At 37.4% G+C, this 24,237-nt stretch overlaps 1 protein-coding gene and 1 long non-coding RNA gene across 5 annotated transcripts in view; one reads left to right on the top strand and one right to left on the bottom strand.

Moving 5' to 3' along the window:
• il1rap (interleukin 1 receptor accessory protein) overlaps positions 1 to 24,237 on the top strand; it is a 33,640-nt gene extending 9,403 nt beyond the window's left edge. For 3 of the 4 annotated variants that reach the window (XM_039660258.2, XM_039660259.2, XM_039660257.2), the window contains 9 exons: positions 504 to 786; positions 2,609 to 2,795; positions 3,396 to 3,561; positions 5,050 to 5,121; positions 5,369 to 5,501; positions 6,430 to 6,578; positions 7,083 to 7,226; positions 8,723 to 8,866; positions 23,424 to 24,237. In XM_039660258.2, coding sequence (XP_039516192.2) covers positions 504 to 786; positions 2,609 to 2,795; positions 3,396 to 3,561; positions 5,050 to 5,121; positions 5,369 to 5,501; positions 6,430 to 6,578; positions 7,083 to 7,226; positions 8,723 to 8,866; positions 23,424 to 24,142 — 1,997 coding nt within the window. In that variant the 3' untranslated portion in view covers positions 24,143 to 24,237. Of the gene's footprint in view, positions 1 to 503; positions 787 to 2,608; positions 2,796 to 3,395; positions 3,562 to 5,049; positions 5,122 to 5,368; positions 5,502 to 6,429; positions 6,579 to 7,082; positions 7,227 to 8,722; positions 8,867 to 9,315; positions 11,663 to 23,423 lie in introns of those variants that run through there. The other variant, XM_039660260.2, reaches the window with a different exon arrangement.
• Positions 17,134 to 21,312, bottom strand: LOC148973419 (uncharacterized). Its single transcript, XR_016146908.1, has 5 exons — positions 20,276 to 21,312; positions 20,082 to 20,150; positions 19,578 to 19,646; positions 19,292 to 19,448; positions 17,134 to 18,731 (listed from the first exon to the last, which is right to left on the bottom strand). It is a non-coding gene; the product is annotated as an uncharacterized LOC148973419 (long non-coding RNA).

The raw sequence follows: 24,237 nt of genomic DNA, 5'->3' as shown, positions 1-24,237 counted from the left end.
ATGCATTAGTTGCTGATGTGTGAGTTTTAAGCTGTAATTGATTCGCTCTTTTTAATGTTTTAACTTTTACGCCATGTTCATGTCATAAATTTGATAGCTCAATTACCTAATATTGATTTGCACGCAATAGTGTGTGTGTGTGCAAGGGTTTAAGAGTATAAGTGTGTGTTTGAGGACTTTTATTGCTCAGATGTTTCGCTTTCACAGCTCAGGTGATGTAATTGGGTTATTAGTCATGTTTCGATGAAGTTTCGATTAATTATGATTTAATAAATGCTTCTTCTGCTCACCATTTGATCAAAAATACTGTAAAAATAGTGAAATATTTTTATAATTTAAAATAGCTGTTTTTTATGTGAATATATGTTAAAGTGTAATTTATTCCTGTGATCTAAGTCGTATTTTCATCACCAGTGTCACATGACCCTTCAGAAAGAGACAGGACACATGTGAGATTCCTGGTGTTGTCTGATCTCCATCTGTGTGTGTGTGTGTGTTTTCAGACGTGCTGTGTCACGACTGGGGTGTGTGGAGCGAGGCTTCGGTGCGTGTGTATGACGGCGAGGTGTCCTGGATCTACTGTCCTCTCTTCTCTCATCCCACGCTCTACAGTTACAGCCAGACTCAGAACAGCAGCCTGTCTCTGCTGTGGTACCGACACACACACACACACGACCTCGAGCAGCCCATCAACCTCAAACTACACACACTGCACAAAGACCGAGAGTATCTGTGGATACAACCGGCCACGGCGCAGGACGCTGGACTCTACATCTGCATGCTCCGGTAAACACACACACACACACACACGAGATCTGCAAAACCACGTACTTTAAAATTAGTGGCCAATTTGGCTGGTAAATGTTTTAGTTACCGGCCGTTCAGAAGTTTGACAAGCCAATGTACTTGCATCAAGCAACTCTCTTGGTATTTTTATAATTCGTATTAATATAATTGTTACATTTATTTTATTTTATTGCCACACTTTAATATGTGATTTATTTTATCAGAAAACTGAGTATTTAGCATTGTCAGGCTTTTATTTGTGCTTAACGGATAAAACAATGGAGTTTATGGCTGCTGTAACTTTGACTTGCCACAAGATGGCGCTGTTTTCTACACTCTTGATGTTTAGACTCTTTTCCCGAAACATTCAGGGCAAAACCTCATCGTTTGTTTACACGGAGACCGTTTTCAAAAACGTGCACTTCGAAACGTTTTCAGGTGCACAAAACGCTGTGGTTGTGTAAACGAACGGCCAAAACGCATACAAAGTTTTACGTTTTTAGTTCAAAAATGGTGTCACAGCCCCTGAGACATTAAAGGATTAGTTCACTTTAAAAAAACTTTTGCTGATAATTTCCTCACCCCCATGTCATCCAAGATGTCCATGTCTTTCTTTCTTCAGTCGAAAAGAAATGAAGGTTTTTGATGAAAACATTCCAGGATTTTCTCCATATAATGGACTTCAATGGGGTCCAAATTTTTGAAGGTCCAAATAAAAGTTTCAGTGCAGCTTCAAAGGGCTTTAAACGATTTCAGACGATGAATAAGGGTCTTATCTAGCGAAACCATCAGACATTTTAAAAAATGACTTGAAAAAAGATTTGTTCGTTTTGATGAACGAGTTCGAACAGGCGAGTCACGAACGCGCATCACAGAACAGAGCAAGGTGACCATTTGTGCTTATAAAACTTAAACTTTGTTATTTATTTTTTAAATGTCTGATCATTTTGCTTGATAAGACCCTTATTCATCGTCTGGTGTCGTTTAAAGTCCTTTGAAGCTTCATTGAAACTCTCATTTGGACCTTGAACCGTTTGGACCCCATTGAAGTCCATTATATGGAGAAAATCCTGGAATGTTTTCATCAAAAACCTTCATTTCTTTCCGACTCAAAATAACTCTAAATATAAATATGGAACCAAATCTTGCAGGTTATTTCATCGTAATATAATATAATATAATATAATATAATATAATATAATATAATATAATATAATGTAATATAATATAATATAATATAATATAATAATTTATCCTATTTGAATCTAAATATAAATATGGAACCAAATAATGCAGGTTATTTCATCATGTTAATATAATATAATATTATATAATAATTTATATTATTTTAATCTAAATATAAATATGGAACCAAACCATGCAGTTTAGTTCATTATAATATAATATAATATAATATAATATAATATAATATAATATAATATAATAATTTATATTATTTGATTCTAAATATAAATATGGAACCAAATCTTGCAGGTTATTTTATCATAATATAATATAATATAATATAATATAATATAATATAATATAATATGATATAATATAATATAATATTATATAATATTATATAATATTATATAATAATTTATATTATTTGAATCTAAATATAAATATGGAACCAAATCATGCAGGTTACTTCATAATATAATATAATATAATATAATATAATATAATATAATATAATATAATATAATATAATATAATATAATATAATATAATATAATATAATAGGTTATTTCATCTTGTTATAATATATAATATAATAATGCTATTTCATCTGGTTGTGTGTGTGTGTGTGTGGCAGCAACATCTCGTCGTGTGTGAAGATCGGTGTGCAGCTGGAGGTCGTTCAGCGGGACGGAGAGTGTGACGCCGGTGCTCGATCTCACCTGAACCTGACTATCCCGATCCAGAGCGACCGAACACTCACCTGTCCCGACCTGAACACACTCACACTGCCCAACAGCACACACTCCGTCACCTGGAACCACGTGAGTCTGTGTGTGTGTTTACCTACTTAACTATATTTTGGGGACAAATTTTCACCCAGAAATGACCAAAACCTCCCTTTAGGGACGTCCTCATGTAGAAAGTTGTGTGTGTGTGTGTGGACAAACATCTGAGACTATCATTATAAAAACTGATACTGAAAGCTCATCCAACCATTATGAGGGAAATGAATTTCTTAATCTCCAGAGTCCCACGGCTAATGAAGTGAGGAGACGCTAGCAAACAATCAGCATTATTCAGTGTACGTGAGCAGGACTGCGGGAATGCAAACCAGCTCGGGCAGTTCGTCAGTTTAAAGAGTCGTAACAGTGCAAGTAGAGACGTGTGTGTATAAAGAAGGGTGTGTCATCATCAGTGCCAGAAGAGTCGCATCTTACAACCCGCTTTCCTGCTGGTGCGAATAACCTGTGTTAGAGGTCACAGTTCACCGAGTGATGATGAGAGCTGCCATTCCTGTTCACTGAGAAACATCACACACTATCTGTGTATGATTCGAATAGCTCTTTTTACCTTTGACCACAGAATCGACCAATCAGAATCAAGTGTTGTATTGTCCCGTGACCTTTGCCCTCTCTCTGCAGTCGTGCAGTTCTGACCCGTTCCGGCGAGACCGAGAGCTGAAAGGAGATGATCTGGTGATCCACCGGATGTATGTGATGTACGCCGGCCTCTACACGTGTGTGGTTTCATATCAGATGAGCGGACGCACTCTTCAGTTCACGCGCCACATCAACGTCACGGCTGTCGGTAAGAGCGTCTCGTCTCAAGCTGTTCTGAATCCCGACGGCCAACAGACCAGCAACAATAAATGGAAAAATTCATTTTTTAAAACTTTTCCCACTTTCCATAAATAATCTAGAGTGTCGTTTTTTAAAAAGAGATTTACGACAGTGTAAGGTGGAGATTAAATGTTCAGGTTTATGTTTGAAAAGTGAATAAATGTATAATATAATTTAGTACCATCAAATTTGTTGGAAATACAAAATATGAAATAAAATACATTATCAAGCTAAATAAAATATAGTACATTCATTTCATTCAAATAAAATAATAATAATTTCTGTCATTTTTTTTAACGACACACAAAGAGCACAAACGTATTGCTTTATTTTTATTTTTTTGTTTGATTTTTTTAAATTTGAAATATGTGTTCAGCTTTTACTCTTTATTTCAGTTTTAATTTGGTTAAACCAAAGGAAGATTACGGAGGCGTATTGCATTCACTTGAAGAAAAAAAATCTACTCTGTTTTTCTGAATTAACGAGTTAATTTTTCATGAGAAAAAAAATTTTTGCTCTGTTTTTCTGAATTAACGAGTTAATTCAGAAAAACAGAGCAAAAAAAAAAAATTCCATGAAAAATTAACTCGTTAATTCAGAAAAACAGAGCAAAAAAAATTCCATGTAAAATTAACTCGTTAATTCAGAAAAACAGAGCAAAATATTTTTTTTCTCATGAAAAATTAACTCATTAATTCAGAAAAACAGAGCAAAAAAAAATTCCATGTAAAATTAACTCGTTAATTCAGAAAAACAGAGCAAAAACTTTTTTCTCATGAAAAATTAACTTGTTAATTCAGAAAAACAGAGTAGATTTTTTTTCTTCAAGCGAATGCAATACGCCTCCGTAGAAGATAGCTTTTTATAGCTAAAATAAAGCTTATTTTATTGATTAATTTAATGTTTATTTATTTCAAGTAACAGTTTTAGTTAAATGTAATAACCCTTGAAGATGAACAATTCTCTTCACTTTATGTTTGTGGTGCAAAACATAAAAAACATAACGTTGTTTGTGTAGAAGGAGATCACTAAATCATTAATAATTCGTTAATAGTTTCGTTAATATAGTCTTATTAATATATTGAATTCGTGTTCATTTTAAATGTTCCTTTTTCATTTAAAAAAAAGTTGTAGTAATTTTGTTGTGTTTTTTTGTCTTTTTATTTTTTGTAAATAATTGTCTAATTTTTATCGTGTACATTTCAGTTTTAGTCATTTTAGTTGTTCGACTTAAACTAAACTATTTTGAATTAGAAATGTTGCCTTTGTTGAACTAGCTAAAATAAAACACACTCCCCGTTCAAAAGTTTGGTGTGTGTGTGTGTTTTTAAAAAAACATTTGTTTTTTAAAGAAATTAATACTTTTATTAATCAAGGATGCATTAAATTTATCAAAAGAGACAGTAAAGATATTTTAAATAAATGCTGTTTTTTTTGGAAACTTTCTCTCTCGTAGTTCCCGACGTCGGCAGTAAAGTCCCCAGCATTCTGAATCCGGCGAGCGATCAGATCTACACTGTGACTCTAGGTGAGTGTCTTGCTGTGTTTTCGAGATGATCCTCACTGCAGAACACGAAATCCAGATCCAACTCCTCCCACATTACATATACCTAAACCTACCCATCTCCGCTCCCTGATCCCTAACCCCACCTCTCCGCCCCTTAGATCTGGATCCAACTCTGCCCCCTGGATCTCGTATACTGCAAATGAGGTGCTACTGTTGTTTTCTGGGATATGCATCAGTTATTTAAAGTATATAAATGTTGTCATTTCAGGAGATCAAGCGACGCTGTCCTGTCGGGTGAATCTGCCTCACCTGTACACAGAGAAGCAGGAGATCTGGTGGACCATCGATAACAAAACTGTAGAGCAGCTCGCCGACCCGCGGTTCAGCTCACCTGAGCCCACGTATGGACCACAGACATCATAGTTTACTAAAACTAAACCCATAAAAGCAGTAGGGGGCGTGTCCACTCATGATGGGGGAGGAGAGAGTGATAATCAGCAGTAGGGGGCGTGTCCACTCATTATGGGGGAGGAGACAGTGATAATCAGCAGTAGGGGGTGTGTCCACTAATTATGGTAGATGAGAGAGTGAGCCAATCAACAGTAGGAGGTGTGTCAACTCATTATGGGGGATGAGAGTGAGCCAATCAGCAGTAGAGGGGTGTGTCCACTCATTATGGGGGAGGAGAGAGTGAGCCAATCAGCAGTAGGGGTGCGTGTACACTCATTATGGGGGAGGAGAGAGTGAGCCAATCAGCAGTAGGGGGCGTGTCCACTCATTATGGGGGAGGAGACAGTGATAATCAGCAGTAGGGGGTGTGTCCACTAATTATGGTAGATGAGAGAGTGAGCCAATCAACAGTAGGAGGTGTGTCAACTCATTATGGGGGATGAGAGTGAGCCAATCAGCAGTAGGAAGTGTGTCCACTCATTATGGGGGAGGAGACAGTGAGAGATGATAAAGAGACATCCACTTGCGTTGCATGTTCATGCATTTTGGGGGAGGAGCGATGAAGGGACGGGTGTGTGGGTGTTGTTTGTGATGATTTCAAATATCAACAGAGTTTCTCAGAAATCAATCACTGCACCTTTAAGTGAATAAAAAAAAAAAACATTTTGTTTTAGCTAGTTGCCAAAGCAAATTTCTCATTTTCATTTAATGTGGTTATTTGATGTTCTTAAATAACCAAAACTAAAACTGTAAAAAAATAATAATAATAATAATAATTAAAATGACAAAAAAAAGTTTTCAATCAGAAAATATGGAAAATAAAAACAATGTAAAAATATTCATATATATTGTTCTGTGCTGTATTGACTGTGTGTGTAGGCTTTATTCGGAGTATTTCGGCGATGTGATAAAGGAGCGAGTCCTGCATGTGCTGGACTTTTCTTCTGATGACCTGCAGAGGGAGTTCAACTGCTCCGCCAGAAACAGCCGCGGCTTCGACACCAGCAGAGCCGTGCTCAAGAGCCAGTGTAACCACACACACCTCCAAAATACACATCCTCCATTGGCGTAGATTTTTATGTTTGGAATCGGTACAATTTTTCTTAAAGAAATCTCCTGCTCTTTCATTTATTTTAATGAAAAATACTGTAAAACGGGTAAATATTATCACAGTTTAAATAGTAGTAAATTTGGAGTTTTATGGAGAAATAACTTTTTGCTAGTTTTTCATTAGATACTGAATTAAATCAATAAAAATATATATATTTTCTCAAAAAAAAAAAAAAAAAACATTTGGCACTTGCTGTATGTTTGTTTTGGGCCCTGTGTTTCCATAATGTTTATTTTGGAAGCAAATCTAAGTCTCATTTTAGTCTAATTTATTTTGCCGAGTCATTTATACACTTAAATTACTTACGGTAACTATGTGTTCCCTTGAATTTGTGACATTGTTGATGCCATCGTCATGCCAGCTGAGATCTAGTAGCATTAGTAGCTAGATTAAATGTGTGTGTGTGTGTGTGTGTGTGTAGTGTACGTCCCCACTCTAGAGCTGGGCTGTGGTTTAGGTGTGACTCTGGCGCTCATGTTGATGATGTTCGTGGTCTATCACGTGTTCTGGCTCGAGCTTCTGCTGCTCTATCGCTCCTGGTTCGGCTCGGATGAGAGATACACAGGTGAGAACACACACACACACACATTTACTAACCCTGATGTTTGAGCTCAATTATGATTTTCTGTTTTCACTGGTTATCAGTTAATTTGCATTATTTGCATTTGCATTATTTTGTGTGTTATTTCATTTGTTTAATATATATATATATATTAGGGATGCACCGATATGAAAATTTTGGCCGATACCGATAACCGATAATTCTTTATATTTGAAAGCCGATAACCGATATATCGGCCGATAAACTTAAATCCAAATTTTGATCTAATTTTGAGAGCCTGATTACAAATACAAAAGTCTCACAATTAAATCCATGTCCCAAGCACACAATTATAATGATGTTCTCATTATAGTGTTGTACAGCCGATATGACAGATTTGCGTCGCACATGTTGTCCCAAACCGTATTTTCATTTTTTGAAGAGATTTCAATCATATTTCAAGAAATTAAAAATCATAAACAGCACTCAACAAGTGTCTCAGCTGAAGGGAATAATACATTATTTATCGGCTTTAATATATCGGCAACATTTTCTTACCAGGCCGATAACGATAACATTAAAAATGAACATATATCGGCTGATACCGATATGCTGGCCGATATATCGTGCATCCATAATATATATATATATATATATATATATATATATATATATATGAAGAGTTCAGATGCAAAAGCCTCTAAATGCCATTTGAAATTTTCTTCTTTAATGATGATTTTTATCAAACATTTAAGTGAAATCACTAAACTTAAATATACAAGTTTGATAAAAATCATCATTAAAGAAGAAAATTTCAAATGGCATTTAGAGGCTTTTGCATCTGAACTCTTCATATATAAGCTAAAAAATCAAAATACGATTTAAGAGTTGATTTAAAAATGTCCAATGAAGGAGCCATATTATATATATATATATATATATTAATGCCTTACATATATTTGATATATTTAAAGTCCCCCCCGTAGTCAATAATTGTATCCCCTAAAACTCATCTTTGATCACCAAAATGACATATTTAAACGTTTTTTTTCCTTCGCCATGCCTAAAAATATCTTGAATGTAACTCGACACCCTCATAGAATAGGCGGTTCTATGAATATGCAAATGAGCCCCGCCTCCATTCACTCACTCAGCTCAGCTCAGAGATCCACTGGCTGACGATCACACGTTCTGATTGGTTACAAGGTGGTTTGTGATGTTAGAAACACCAGCGATTTCAAAAGCGTGTTTTTGAGACTGTCTTTGGTTCAGGAGGAAATACTCGGCAATGCTGTCCACTTATCAACTTACACACGGTGTGTGTTAAAGTGTATTAAACACACCACGTACACGCATAAACAACATTAAACGCTGGATTTACACCACAGGGGGACTTTAAATACTTTTTTAATAGTAGATTGTAGTTTAACTACCTAGTTTTTCCTCTAGCAATGTTTACTCTCACTCTTGAAGATGAGGTTGAGTTGTGTGTGTGTGTGTGTGTGTGTGTGTGTGTGCAGATGATAAGCAGTATGACGTGTACATCTCGTACGCACGCAACAGTGAGGAGGAGGAGTTTGTGTTGTCGACGCTGCGCCGGGTCCTGGAGACTGAGTTCGGCTACTCCGTCTGCATCTTCGACCGGGACAGTCTTCCTGGAGGAAGTGAGTAATGTGTGTGTGTGGAAAACACACAATCCCAATCTCAATCAAAATATCCCTTAATTTACACACACTACCAGTCTAACGTTTGGGACGTTTTTAAAAGGAGTGTTTTCTGCGTCTCAAAAACACACGGGGTTCGTTCCCAGTGAATGTTCCCTCGTTCACGTGTCGCGAGTTTAAGGAGCGCAACATATTCCTTTATTAACATATTAGCATTATGCTAACCATTGTTTACCTACTTGCAGAATTGCCAATATTTTTGGGGTCAACATTTGTGTGTGTGTGTGCGCATGTGAGTGAGTGTGTGTGTGTTAACCTGTATCTGTGTGTGTGTAGCTATCACAGACGATACGCTGAGGTGTGTGGGTCAGACAGAGCCGGAGGCTGGTGGTGGTTGTGAGTCCTCGCAGTGTGTGTGTGTGTGTTAACCTGTATCTGTGTGTGTGTAGCGATCACAGACGATACGCTGAGGTGTGTGGGTCAGAGCCGGAGGCTGGTGGTGGTTGTGAGTCCCCGCAGTGCCGTCCGCGGGACACAGGCGCTGCTCGAGCTCCAGGCCGGGTTGACCAGCATGCTTCACGGTGGGAGTCTCAGGGTGGTTCTGATCCAGTTCAAACCGGTCCAGAGGAAGAGCTGGGTCAAAGAGCTGCGCCAGGCCCGTCTCGCGCTCACACTCATACGCTGGCAGGGCGAGAAGTCCGCTCCTCTCACCTCACGCTTCTGGAAACAGCTGCAGCTCGAGCTCCCCATGAGGAGGAGCCCGGAGAAACACACACCACTGCCAGGCATCACACAACACACACAACACACTCATCCCACAAAGGACAAGCTAATCCACTGCTGTTCTACTAGTGCGTTCTAGACATCCGTTCGGTGTGTGTGTGTGTGTGTGTGTGTGTGTGTGTGAAGTCGTCCCTTCACTTCGCTCACTGTTCCTTATATTATACAGGGTTTGAAATTAACTTCTTGGTTAATTTCAAAATTTAATTTTTAAAAATAATACATTTTTTGTGAAGTTACCAGCCATTTAGAACTTTAGAACTTTAACAATTTTGAACTTTAGAACTTTAAAACATTAGAACTTTAGAAATTTAAAACTTTAAAACTTTCGAACTTTAAAACTTTCGAACTTTAAAACTTTAGAACTTTTAAACCTTTAAACTTTCGAATTTTAGAATTTTAGAACTTAAGAACTTTAAAACTTTAGAACTTAAGAACTTCTACTAGCCAAAAAGAAAAGAACCAGATTAACTACATCACAGCTTTTATATATATATATATATATATATATTATACATTAATTTCTTATTCAGTCTCCCCCTTCCTCTTTCATCCTCGCCCTTTACACCAGAAATGTGTTTTAGGAGGACGGATCAATTCAGTACAAAGATCATCAGGAAAAGTAGGATGTTGGAAAATAACAATGTCTTTTCTGTTAAACAAATGCTTTTTAATCTTCGCTATTGCTTCAGTGCAAGTGAACCAGCGTGTCGTTATTAGTTGTGTTGTGACGTGTGTGTTCAAGTAAGCCGGATATGCACAGATTCTGTATATATATATATATATATAGCCCTTTACACAACACAGATTATTCTAAACACGAAACAACAGTGTCATTAATCAGCTGACGTCGGGTCAGTGTTTTCCGTTCAGTAACTGAGCTGATGCAGGTTATGACATCAGCAGTGATGTCATCATCAGCTCAGGGCAGCTCTCAGCCAATCGTGTCAATTCGTTCAGATCAATATTGTTGCATATTAAGTGTCTATGATGGTGAATGAAATTAGGTGAGTGAATTCTGATGCTGATGTGTGTATAGTGGGTCTTACTTCATTTGATGGTACCCAAACTGTGCCTTGTTGGTATTTAATCATTTTGTTAATTAATTAATTTTTTACTATTATAAAATGGATAAATATTAGATTAGATTTGTATTTTTTTATATTGTCAGTTTTCATATATATATATATATATATATATATATTATTTTTATTTGTAGTTATGTTAGTAATGTTTTTACTGGGTTTTTCCATCATTTATTTGTAAGTTTTAGTCATTTTGTTGTGTGGTTTAGTCATTTTTACTGGTTTATATTTGTATTTTTACTGGGTTATACAGTATATATAAATATAATTTGGTAATAATAAATTGTTTAATTAGAATAATTTATATAGTGCCTTTCTAGATACTCAGGGTTTATGTGGAAGGGGGAATCTCCTAATATATATATATAATTTATCATTTCTATTTAGCTTTTATTTTTTATTTCTAATTTAATACTTCAACTTATTTTATTTCCGTTAGTTGCCAAAGCAACCTTTTTAAAATTTCAATAAATATTTTTTTTTGATGTTTAGCTTTTACATGTAATATATTTATATTCATATTTTATTTTGTCAGTTATATTTGTTTGTATTTGTAATAGTATTTGTTTATTTGTACATTTTACAAATTAACCCACTCTGGAAAACCCTGCTGTAGTGGTTTGGGATTGTACACTTCTTATTGCAGTGCATTCTGGGATTGAATGTGTGCAATAGATCATCAGAGACCTGCAATAGTGGGTGTGTGTGTTAATTTTACTGGATTCAAGATGGTTCAGATCAGTTTGTGAGACTTCATAAGTTCCATTCATTCTTTCAACAAACGTCCCAGTTGTTTTGACTGATTTGCATTTAGTTCTTGTTTGTTTAGTTTGTTATCATGCAGCATCGTATATGACCATGTCATGTCCTGTATGTTCTGTGATCATATTTTTAAGCTGTTTTGATAATTAAAATGTATGTTTTGCATCCACATCTGTTTCATTGATTCATTTCATCATATTAGTTTCCCATTACAGCAGCTGACGTGTGTGTGTGTGTGTGTGTGTGTGTGTGTGTGTGTGTGTGTGTGTGTGTTTACACTCATGATCATGAATGATGAAATGTTTGCTTAAGCATTTCCCATCAGTCATGAGTTACTGTAATCTAGGAAGTTCTCAGCCAATCATATGCCATATTGCTCCACTGAATCTTGTGTGTGTGTGTGTGTGTGTGTGTGTGTGTGTGTGTGTGTTTCTCACCTCGAGGTCTGGAGTAAATTCTCAGAACATTTTCTGGAAGGAAATATACTGTATATCGTAACAGTGAACGCACACAAAGAGAGAGTGTGTGTGTATGTGTGTGAGAGAGAACTAAGGGGTTTGAAATGTAAAAGTGATGCGGAGATGATGATGTTTTTATTACCCAACAGGAGAGTAAGTGTTTTATTGAACAGATAAACTGTCATAAGTGTCTCTCTTACAGAGTTCACTGTAAAGCATTGTCTATTGTGAAGATGTATTCATTGTGGTTGTTGTACCTGTGCAGGAATTTAATATCAAGGAAGTAGCGCGTCTATTAATGAGTAAAGCTACAGTAAAGCCTCCAGTTAGTCAGCTTGAGGTCCTGCCCATATAAACTGGTTATATATCTTAAGCCTAGATTGTTTAAAGGGATACTTCACCTCTGGAAAGATGATTGTGTATTTAAAATGGGTCATTTATGTAGAAGAAATGTGAAATTATTTTTGAATTTGGAGCTAAGAAAATGCTAAAAGCCAGAAAATGCATTTTGGCTTATGTCTGTGTATGAAAGACAACAACTCCCACAATGCACTTGCTTCGCTGCCCTAGGAGGCCACGCCTACCGGTAACAGAGCCCAGTAGTTAAAGGGTTAAATGCGACTACAGTGGCTCAACTATAAGTTTATCAAGCGACAAGAATACTTTTTGTGCGGAAAAACAAACAAAAATAACGACTTTATTCGACTATTCCTTTTCTTCCTTGTAGGCCTGAAACGAGACTTCAAGAGATTTCTACGGCGCATGCGCGAGAATTGCGATCTCCTTCAACTACTTCATGTTCAGTTCTCGTGTGTACGTCGTGTATGCAAATCGGGATCTACCTACTATGATTTGGGATGTACTAATTCTATTTTTGAATACTACTTAAGACGGATAGTATGCAAATTGGGATGCATTGGGATCTACATACTATGATTCGGGACGTACCAATTCTATTTTCGAATTCTACTTAAGACGGATAGTATGCAAATTGGGATGCATTGGGATCTACATACTATGATTCGGGACGTACCAATTCTATTTTCGAATACTACTTAAAGGCCATGGTGCAGGTTTTTTTTTTTTCTTTTTTGGCAATTTTCTAGTTGGTAATAAACATTTAAACAGTTATCCATTGTATCTGATGTTGTAGGGTACTCAAAAATTAAAATATAACACGGAAAAGTGGGTGAAATGTTAGCTTTTAGCTAAAGCTAAGCGAGGATTCTTATTTCTCCCACAATGCATTCCATGACGTCACATGAGGCACTCGCTGACTGTTGGACGACAGACAGCCCCGCGGCCCGCCTACCATTTTGAGGGAGAGTGATACGAGGAGTTTAAGTTAGCTAGCTAGTGAAGCAGTGACACTGACAGTGACAGATTTATAAGTAAATATAGATAGATAGATCTTCCGAAGCTGGTTGCAGTTTGTCAAGATTAGGCGAGCAGATTTTTCAGCTAAGTTAACGTTAGCTCTGTCGCCGCCTACTCGAGAATATGCAGCGCGCATTTCAAAGAGGAGGATAACCACTCAGGGGATGCCAAGATGGTCTTACTTCACTTGGATTAAAGAGTGAGAGGAGTGCTAAATTACTTCCAACCGCACTGCCGTCTGTGAACGCAAACCTCTCTGCTTGCCCTGTCCCGAGGTCGAGAGACACCGTCTGCCGCAAGCGAGAAATTGCCACGGTAAGCATCATGCTAACGTTAATGTTTACAAGCTGCATGTTAGCTAGCTCTGTGTGTATTTTGTATAACTACCGTGTTCCCTTTGACATAATAGCCTCCACTACAAGCACGATCACTATGACATTAGAAGAGCATTTTTCGTGATTCACGAATTTGAGCCAAAACAAAATTGACCAGAAGTAAATGTCCATATTGTCATGAAGGCTTCGTGGCTAGTGTTTGGATCAGTGGTGATGATCATCAAGCGGCTTTCGCAATCGTGTGTTTGCGGTTTGTTATAACGTTAGACTGCTACTGTTCTCTTTTTCATTGACCGTGTCGTCAGGGCTGTAGTGGAGGCTAAATGCAGTTTACCTGCTGAAATTAGGTCAGAAACAGTTTATCCACTTTTCACTTCAGAGTTTAGCTAAGTTACCTCTCAGTAATTCACTACCTCACAGAGTTTATGTTACTAACTTTACCACGTGTATTACCACTAGTATTGTATAACATTTAATAGTAACATTCAAATCATCAAATATGGTCTGCATTTTTTTATTTATTTTTTTTAAAAAACATTTAGTAGTGCATATTAGGGTCCAATGGGTAATCTCCCTGGCAATCTCATAACATTCTGTTTACTGTTTATGTTTGCTATAATTCATATGCAGGACAATTTCATGTTTTTCCATTAGTGGCAATGATCTTTATACAGTATTATTATTATGTCTGCAGGTTATGCAACATCATTAATGAAGGCCCTTCGGGAAAGCTACACCAATTCACCTGCGGCTCTTCGAGAGGTTAGCGCCAGTTTGTCCCCATCGCCCCATCGCCCCATCCTTCAAACAGGTTCCTGAGGAGGCCGTCAGCCTCTACCTAGCCCGGCAGTCATGCTTCAAGAACCTAATTTCACATTATTTTCTTTCCACAGACAAGTCCAATGGTTTAGTTGTATTTATTTATTTTAGTTGTTAGTTATCTTGATTCCCGTGATCTTGTTTATAAATTCCGATTCAGCCATTAGCCTACCTTCGTGATCACGCAAAGCGGTCTGGAGAGGCGGTCTGTTCAGAATTACAACCAACATAAAATATAAGTGTGCATGTACAAATTTGCAGTAATGTTCGGTAAAAATAAACTTTTTTAACATAAAATGAAACCGGAGAGATAGTTAATGATCCATAACTGTTAACGGGATTAATTTCAGCATGGCTAATGTGCCCCTTCTTCCTACCCTAATCATGGACTAAACCATATCAGAAAACACATACAAATACATGTATTTGATGTACAGTACATATGTATATTTGAATCACACATAACTAACCTTAACCCATAAACATAATATATTAATTGTGTGTGTGTGTATATATATATATATATATATATATATATACACACACACACACACACAATTCATTTATTTAAATGGGTTAGGGTTATGTGTGTATAATATATGCATAGGCCTACATACATAGATGCATATATATACTATAAATAATATATACTTTAGGTTAACATAAGTTAGCTAACTTTAATGAAGAGTTGGTCATGTAAGCTATAGCTTGCTGCAATTAATGCATTATCTTCCAATAAGCATTAACTAAAACTGGCTACATAAAATGTACTGACTAGATTCACGAGAGGTCGGCTAATGTGTGTAAAAGTAAAACAATACAGTAATTTCATTAATTTACCAGCTCCACGACACGCGTTAGTTCAGAGTTCCTATGGCGGTCTATGGGAGTGTCGTAACTCTCTCTCTCTATGGCTCTCTGGACTACACTATTACAGGCTAAAGATTTTTTGTATAGAGTTGTTTACTTAAAACCTGTGTCTTTGTTCAGTAATCTTTGTCCTTGTTCAGAAAATGTTTAGTAACCATTACAAGCAATGCCAATAAACTGTTTTATTCTTATAAAAATTCATGTGTTCTGTGTACTTTATAACATTTTGAGGGCAATTGGGTGATGACAACAGAATAAGCAATTATATTTTTAAATTAATTTTCATCCAAACGAGGCGATTGAAAGCCCTAATAGGTCTGGTCACGACTTTGGAATTGTTGTCTGATGGTTGAAACCACACGAGAGGCTTCTTCTGCTCTTGCTTAAAACACCATAAGCCCAGCGTATAGCCTGTCTGTATGCACTGTACTGGTATTGCCTAGGGATAAGTAGGAAAGATTCTTAAGTTTTAAACTCTGTAAGTAGGTTGGAAACATCTCTGATTCATGTTTATTGTGTATGCAACACATCTCCTGTCACCTATAGCTGTTGTTCATGAACATACTCATGCGTGCTGGTTTGAAGGGGACCATTATCTTGCATGAAGTGTGAGTATGCTATGTGTAGCACAAATGGATTCAGGCATTATGCCTCATATCCAGAATGCTGGATATGTACACGTTACATCTGTATCAGTATATTTAAAGTAGCCTGCCTCCTCTGTATGGATAGAAAATTGTTATATTACAAGACACAAATTCAGATAGGCTTCTCAGAGCCTGTTTTATTACAGGTTTGAATGAATGAAATGTCTCTTCTGTATTAGAAAAATAAATATATAATTATTTTAGGTTTGAATGAATGAAATGTCTCTTCTGTATTAGAAACATAAATATATAATTAAGAAATAACTAAAATAAATACCTCCAAATGTAACAAAAATAGCTCTCACAAACTTACAAAAACGAACTAACAAAATGTATCTAGTTTTCTTCCTCCTTATCCTGTTTTTCTTCCTCATGCTTGTTTGCCCATCTGATCTTTCCCAGAAGTTTTTTGAAAACCAGGACATATTCATAATTAAAAAAATAAAATAAAAACAGCCAGGACAGGACGTGAAAACAGAAAATGTCCTGGTAAAACAGGACTGTTGGTCACCCTAACCAAGTCTAAAGTCAGTGGCGCGTTGCGTGTACTTTCAGATGCTATTTTATCCGCATGCTTGCAGATACAGAGTGAACAACGCGCATACACATAGTAGAGGATTCTCTCATTTACACAGATGCATTTTACTTTTTACAAATGATGCATTATTATAAGGAAAACTATTTAAACACGAGGGAAATCATTGTTGTGGTTATGATGACGATAGGAAAAATAGGCATAAAGCATACCGTCGCTGTCGGGCGGAATCCTCGTATCTCCAAAACCATCATTTTTCAGGAAATAAACAAAACTGCGTATTTTTTGAGTTATTAAACATTGTATCGTTAAAGTTGGTATTATACCTTATATTGCTGTTATATACAGTTGTGTACCAACATTAACACAACATTTCCCCAAAATCATGTTTAATCGGAGATCCGAGGTTTATGACTTGGGAGCAGGGAGATACGAGACTCGCTGTGGAACGACGCAGACTTGCTGCTGCCAGTGTTCATGCAAGTCCGCGGTCGCGTTGAGCCTTTTGACGAGACAAGGTTTTAAGAGCTAATCTAAGCTTATGGTTGTGGTTACATATATCTTCATAAACTCTATTTTAAAAGGTTATGATCTATAAGTGATGCAATACACACAAAAAACGAGCTGACTAGGCTGTCTAATAGGCGGAAATGAGCCTAATCTGCACACAAACTTACCTTTGTGGCTTACGGGCTTCCTTCTGCATCTAAGCATTACAGCTTTCGATTTTTAACAAAACAGGCCTACTCAAATGTATCTAACCTAACTATTTTCACTCGTTATTACCTAAAAAACAGACAGAGACAGAGTTATCCAAAGATAGGCTTACTCGACGCCAGTAGACGTTTTTTTCAGTTTTTTCTCCCATAAAAACAATAGTTGGGCTATTTTACATGCACAGTGCCACGAGAGGAAACTTTGAGTCAGTATAATAATAATAAAAACAATAATTTAATGGTGGTATCCAAAACATTCAATTCAAGTATTATTATACATTTAAAAACTTCAATGCACATTTATAATAAGCCTAGTAAAAAGTAGACATTTAAAATACATCAATAACTAATATCATAGTTTAACAATAAAATAAATATAATATTAATATAAAATAATATTTATAATATAATAAAATCACAGTTAAGGCTTGTGTATTTGTGTTTGTGAGTATGGTTAGCCCTTGTTTGTGTGCATGTATCTGTGAGACCCTGTGTGTGGTTACATTGCCATTATATTGACTGTATTAAAGGAGAACTCCTGCGTAAAATGAACCTGGGGTGTAATAACACATTGGTACCGAGTCGACTTTTCTCTGGGATTTGTTTTCATGATAATCGAGTGTAAAGAGTTTTATCTCTAAAAACTGTTTAGCTTATAATGTTATGTTGGCATATAATAAGTAAAAAGAAATCACTAGTTAATACCACTAACAATGCTCAAGATAGCCCCACACTAACACGGTAGCTTAATGAGGGTCCCTACATACAAACCGAAGCACTGAGAACTTTATAAGTGTACAGACAGTTTAATAATAATACTTTATAAAGACAGTACCATCCCGGAGCCATCTTTGGAAAACGGTCTCGACCAATCGAACCACTAACGCTGTGCTACGAGCTAAACTGTGACTTGGAACTTAGTTCAGCTCACTTAGTGTGGCGTTAGTGGTTCGATTGGTCGAGACTGTTTTCCAAAGATGGCGCCGGGATGCTACTGTCTTTATAAAGTATATTATTATTAAACTGTCTGTACACTTACAAAGTTCTCAGTGCTTCGGTTTGTATGTAGAGACCCTCATTATACTACCGTGTTAGTGTGGGGCTATTTTGAGCATTGTTAGCATTGATTTCTTTTTACTTATTATATGCCAACATATACTAGCTTTATAAGCTAAACAGTTTTTAGAGATAAAACTCGATACCAATGTGTTATTACACCCCAGGATCATTTTGCCAGTTCTCCTTTAATACTGCATCCTATATTAAGCTAGTGAAGTAAATTGTCGTAAAAGCTGTGAAAGTCCTTTGGGATGACTTCCTTCAGGTCTTGAATTTCAGCACTGTGATCTTCAGGCGGCCTGAATAGAGTGGGGGTGACTGTGTGGCTGTCTGAGGTGGAGTTTCGGAGTTGGTGACTTGGATGTGAATGCCAGTAATCAGAGTGGTTGATTTTGAAGTCCATCGTTCCATTGTTGTTGTACCTAATAGCACAAAATATAACACAACAACATAATCACTGTAACACCGTGTCCTAACTACACGCGACGCGATAAAATTCCAGCGACAGCAAGTGTGTCTGTCCACACTAGACGGGACGCGACTGTGAGATGCCACACTCAAAAATCACAGCCACGCAGAACAGCGTGTGCGTGAAAGCACACTGCTGGCCCGCACTCGCATTGGAAATGGGTAAGAAGTTACATAATCAAATCAAGAAATAACATTATTAAAAATCAAAACATTAACAAAACATACTCATTGACTAATTTTGTGATGAAGTACAGTTGTATATGTTTGCATAGAAGTCATTTTGAACGCTATATTATCTGTTTTCAAAATCTGAGGTAAATTATCCGTTATCTTGTGGCACAGTGACCAATTTTTAACTAAAAATAAATAATGTGTACTCATAACCAGTGTAATTTCTTCATTCTGTCAGCCACGACGTCGCAGAAATAAGAACCGTTTCTAAATTAGAAACTTTGCGTGTCGCCGTCGCGTCTGGTTAGGACAAAAACTCTGATTAACATGGAAAAGATACCTTTTATTACGTGACGCGGCGTCGCGTCACATCGCGTGTAGTTAGGACACGGTGTAAGATCTGTAAGCTCTCAGTCTTTTCCTTGGAGGTGCGTCTTCCTCAGCATCTGAGCATGAATGCTGTGCATCCGAGTCCTCATCGCCTGCACCATGGAAAACTTCAAAATACACACACAAACCAAACATGCATGAATGAGTTACATCTATATAAACTGTCAACAGTAAGGGCTATAGTTGAAGGACCGTATCCAATTTAATGAGAAAATGTAGAAAAGGATCAAACCTACCCGTGTCAAACTGCACCTGCTCTGGAGCCAGCAGTGAGGCCTCCTCTTCCTCCAGACCACCAGAGAAATCTTTTCAAACACATTGTACAATTAGTGTCATTTTTATTTATTTTACATTGTGGTAACACTTTACAATAAGGTCCGTTAGTTAACATTAGTTAACTACATTAGTTAATATGAACTGCACATATACAGCATTTATTGATCTTTGTTAATGTTAATTTCAACATTTACTAATATTTTATTTAAATCTTGTTAACATTAGTTAATGCACCGTGAACTAACATGAACACACAATGAACAGCTGTATTTTTATTAACTAACGTTAACAAAGATGAACAAATACAGTAACAAATGTATTGCTCATGGTTAGTTCATGGTAGTTAATACATTAACTAATGTTAACTAATGAACCTTATTGTAAAGTGTTACCTCTATGGTTGTGAAATCCATGTAGAAAAGCAGAAAGCAGAAAAGCAAAATGTAGAAAAGCATCAAACCTACCCGTGTCAAACTGCACCTGCTCTGGAGCCAGAAGTGAGGCCTCCTCTTCCTCCAGACCACCAGATAAATCTTTTCAAACACATCGTACAATTAGTGTGATTGTTTTTATTTATATTGTTGTGAAATACATCTGCATTAAAACTCATTCATTTTGGCATGTGAAATCGTGATTATCTCTCAGAAATTCACTCTACCAGCATGCACCACTGTATCCTCCACCACTGTTGCTTCCTCTCTCTCTAACGTTACACTATCTCCATCAGAGCTCTCACTGTCATATTAGGGCCATTGCCTGATCATATGGCACATTGACCATCTGACAGAGCTCCTTTAAGGACACAGACATGGTTGCTGCAAAAAATAAAATAAAGGTCAAATGATCGTTTCACTAAGTTATACGGCATGTTTACGTATGATAACAAGGCAAGAGGCCAGCTAGCTTGCTTAAAGTGATGAACATGACGGAATGCCTTGACATTGTAAGCTACAATCCTGACATAGCACATTAAATTATTATGTTGTTCCTCAAATGAGTGCCAGAACTAGCGTTAGCAGGGGTCGAGAGATTTTTATTTAAGCCCCACGAAAATCACAGCTGCCTATCTCACCTAGCAGCTAACATGATGACAAAACCAATAACGTGACATAGCGGCTAACTAAGTCAACGACAGGCAATTTTTGCGGTTTAAATTAAATTTCCTCGTCAGAAACAATACCATGGAAGATTTCAATCAACATGATAAGTTAACTTAGCTAACTTACCGTCTAATGCAAAGACATAGCAGAAAGAAAAATCTAGCATCCTCAGAAATCAACATAATTAGACTACATTACACTTGCACTACCATTACTTCGATCGAGATAAAACTGTTATATAATATATAAACTGTTATTATATAATTGATATAACTAAATCATGAATAAGGACATTTACCTCAGAGGACGTGTTGCTCAGCGACTTCCAATCTTGAGGAGAAAAAATGCCGCAAAGCTCCCAGGCAGTGCAGCGGCGCCAAGTGAAGAAGGGGTGGAGTTACGAGGTTTGACACACAGTTGAAGTGTCCAATGGAGTTAAGAGGTTTGCTCACAAGCTATTTTCAACACTTTCGATTGGGTAATAATTTGTAAAAATAACAGACCCACGTGGAGACTGACCAATAACATCGATTTGTGAAAAAATATGAAATTGACCAAATTTGGACATACGAGGTTTCCGCCCGACAGCGACGATACACATTTGCCCAAATTGATATGCATAACCGAAGCTAATATGGGTGGGTTTGTCCCATCCCCAATGTCACTTCTATTTCTTTTACAGCCCTGACGAGAACATCGATCTCCTCGGCTTTGAACCATCAGACTTTACTGTGAACCGATTCTGAAGCGCGCCGCTGCCTGCAGCTGCGTCTGCCTCATGTGACGTCATCGCCGAGTCGCGTGAAAAATAACCGTCACTAAACAAAAACTACAAAAACGGGACTTTAACACCATTTTTGAGATATTTCTAACTTCATATACATATCTTAACTGCTTTATGTACCCATTAATCGACAGTAGTGTTTAACCTGCACCATGGCCTTTAAGACGGATAGTATGCAAATTGGGATGCATTGGGATCTACCTACTATGATTCGGGATGTACTAATTCTATTTTCGAATACTATTTAAGACGGATAGTGTGCAAATTGGGATGCATTGGGATCTACCTACTATGATTCGGGATGTACTAATTCTATTTTCGAATACTATTTAGGACGGATAGTGTGCAAATTGGGATGCATTGGGATCTACATACTATGATTCGGGACGTACCAATTCTATTTTCGAATACTACTTAAGACGGATAGTATGCAAATTGGGATGCATTGGGATCTACATACTATGATTCGGGACGTACTAATTCTATTTTCGAACACTCTTTAGGACAGATAGTGTGCAAACTGGGATGCATTGGGATCTACCTACTATGATTCGGGACGTACTAATTCTATTTTCAAATACTAGCTAAGACGGATAGTATGCAAATTGGGATGCAGTGGGATCTACATACTATGATTCGGGACGTACTAATTCTATTTTCAAATACTATTTAGGACGGATAGTGTGCAAATTGGGATGCATAGGGATCTACCTACTATGATTTGGGATGTACTAATTCTATTTTCGAATACTATTTAAGACGGATAGTATGCAAATTGAGATGCATTGAGATCTACATACTATGATTCGGGACGTACTAATTCTATTTTCGAATACTATTTAGGACGGATAGTGTGCAAATTGGGATGCATTGGGATCTACATACTATGATTTGGGATGTACTAATTCTATTTTCGAATATTACTTAAGACGGATAGTATGCAAATTGGGATGCATTGGGATCTACATACTATTATTCAGGACGTACTAATTCTATTTTCGAATACTACTTAAGACGGATAGTATGCAAATTGGGATGCATTGGGATCTACATACTATGATTTGGGATGTACTAATTCTATTTTCGAATACTATTTAAGACGGATAGTGTGCAAATGGAGATGCAGTGGGATCTACATACTATGATTCGGGACGTACTAATTCTATTTTCGAATACTATTTAAGACGGATAGTATGCAAATGGAGATGCAGTGGGATCTACATACTATGATTCGGGACGTACTAATTCTATTTTCGAATACTATTTAAGACGGATAGTGTGCAAACTGGTATGCATTGGGATCTACATACTATGATTTGGGATGTACTAATTCTATTTTCGAATACTATTTAAGACGAATAGTGTGCAAACTGGTATGCATTGGGATCTACATACTATGATTTGGGACGTACTAATTCTATTTTCGAATACTACTTAAGACGGATAGTATGCAAATTGGGATGCATTGGGATCTACCTACTATGATTCGGGATGTACTAATTCTATTTTCGAATTCTATTTAAGACGGATAGTATGCAAATTGGGATGCATTGGGATCTACCTACTATGATTCGGGATGTACTAATTCTATTTTCGAATTCTATTTAAGACGGATAGTATGCAAATTGGGATGCATTGGGATCTATAAACTATGATTCGGGACGTACTAATTCTATTTTCGAATACTATTTAGGACGGATAGTATGCAAATTGGGATGCACTTTTTTTAGTTATAAGAAAATATTGATGCGCAGAGCCAAAGCACAACCAAAACAATGTTCTTCCGCAAAATGCATGCATTTTAGTTTTTATCCACTAGAGGGCCAAAAGTTACCTAGTGTACCTTTAAAATGACATTATTTAAAAGTGAATTTCTTATCAGACGGCATGTTATTAGCGGAGAGTTTCTCTCTCTCTTTCAGACCTGATGGAGTCGGTCCTCCGCTGTATGCAGGCGTGCCGACGGCTGCTGGTGGTGTTGAGCTCGGACTGTTTGTGCGAGAAGAGCGTGAGTCTGCTGGAGTGTCGCCTGTGCTTGTACCTGCATCACACGTCGCGCGCCCCCATCATCACCGTCAGACGCCGCACGCTCAGCGCCTCCTGCGGCGACATCTCAGAGCTGCGCAACAACTCCACCTGCATCCGCTGGCACGGCGCGCGCTCTGAGCAATCCAACTCGCGCTTCTGGAAGCTCCTGCGACTCGCACTGCCTCTGCGACCTCTCGCTCTCGGGAAGAGACTCATCGACAGCACTTCCTCGCACTCAGACCTGGCGTCCGTGGCTACGCGTTACACGCAAGCGCAGACGGTCTCGCTTAGACACTCGGACAAAGGCGGTCGGGTCGGAATGAGGCATTTGGGTGTGAGTGGGCGGGGCTGCAATAGAAATGGGTGTGTCTGTGAGATGAAGGGGCGTGGCTGCTCAATCTGTGTGAGTTTTCAAGAAAGTCGTCAAATTTGGGGCGGAGTTATCGCTGCTCAGTGGAACACACACCTGCATCAGCCTGTGGCGAATGGAACGATACATCACACCACACACAACGCCAACACCGAACCTGGCAACGACCCCGGCAACGACCTCTGCCCCTGTGAACCAGTCAACAACAACCAGACAAACGAGCTACAAACGACACACTGTTGACACGCACACTGCTGGAAACTGCACATCAAACAGTGAATATTATGAATGATATGTAAATACTTAACATGAATTTAATAAACCAAATATCAGGCTGA

Source organism: Pimephales promelas, chromosome 16 (assembly GCF_988280905.1).
Source record: "Pimephales promelas chromosome 16, fPimPro1.hap1.1, whole genome shotgun sequence".
In the NCBI taxonomy this organism is placed as follows: Eukaryota; Metazoa; Chordata; class Actinopteri; order Cypriniformes; family Leuciscidae; genus Pimephales; species Pimephales promelas.
Note: the sequence above shows the minus strand (reverse complement) of the source record. Positions and strands in the feature narration are given on the sequence as shown.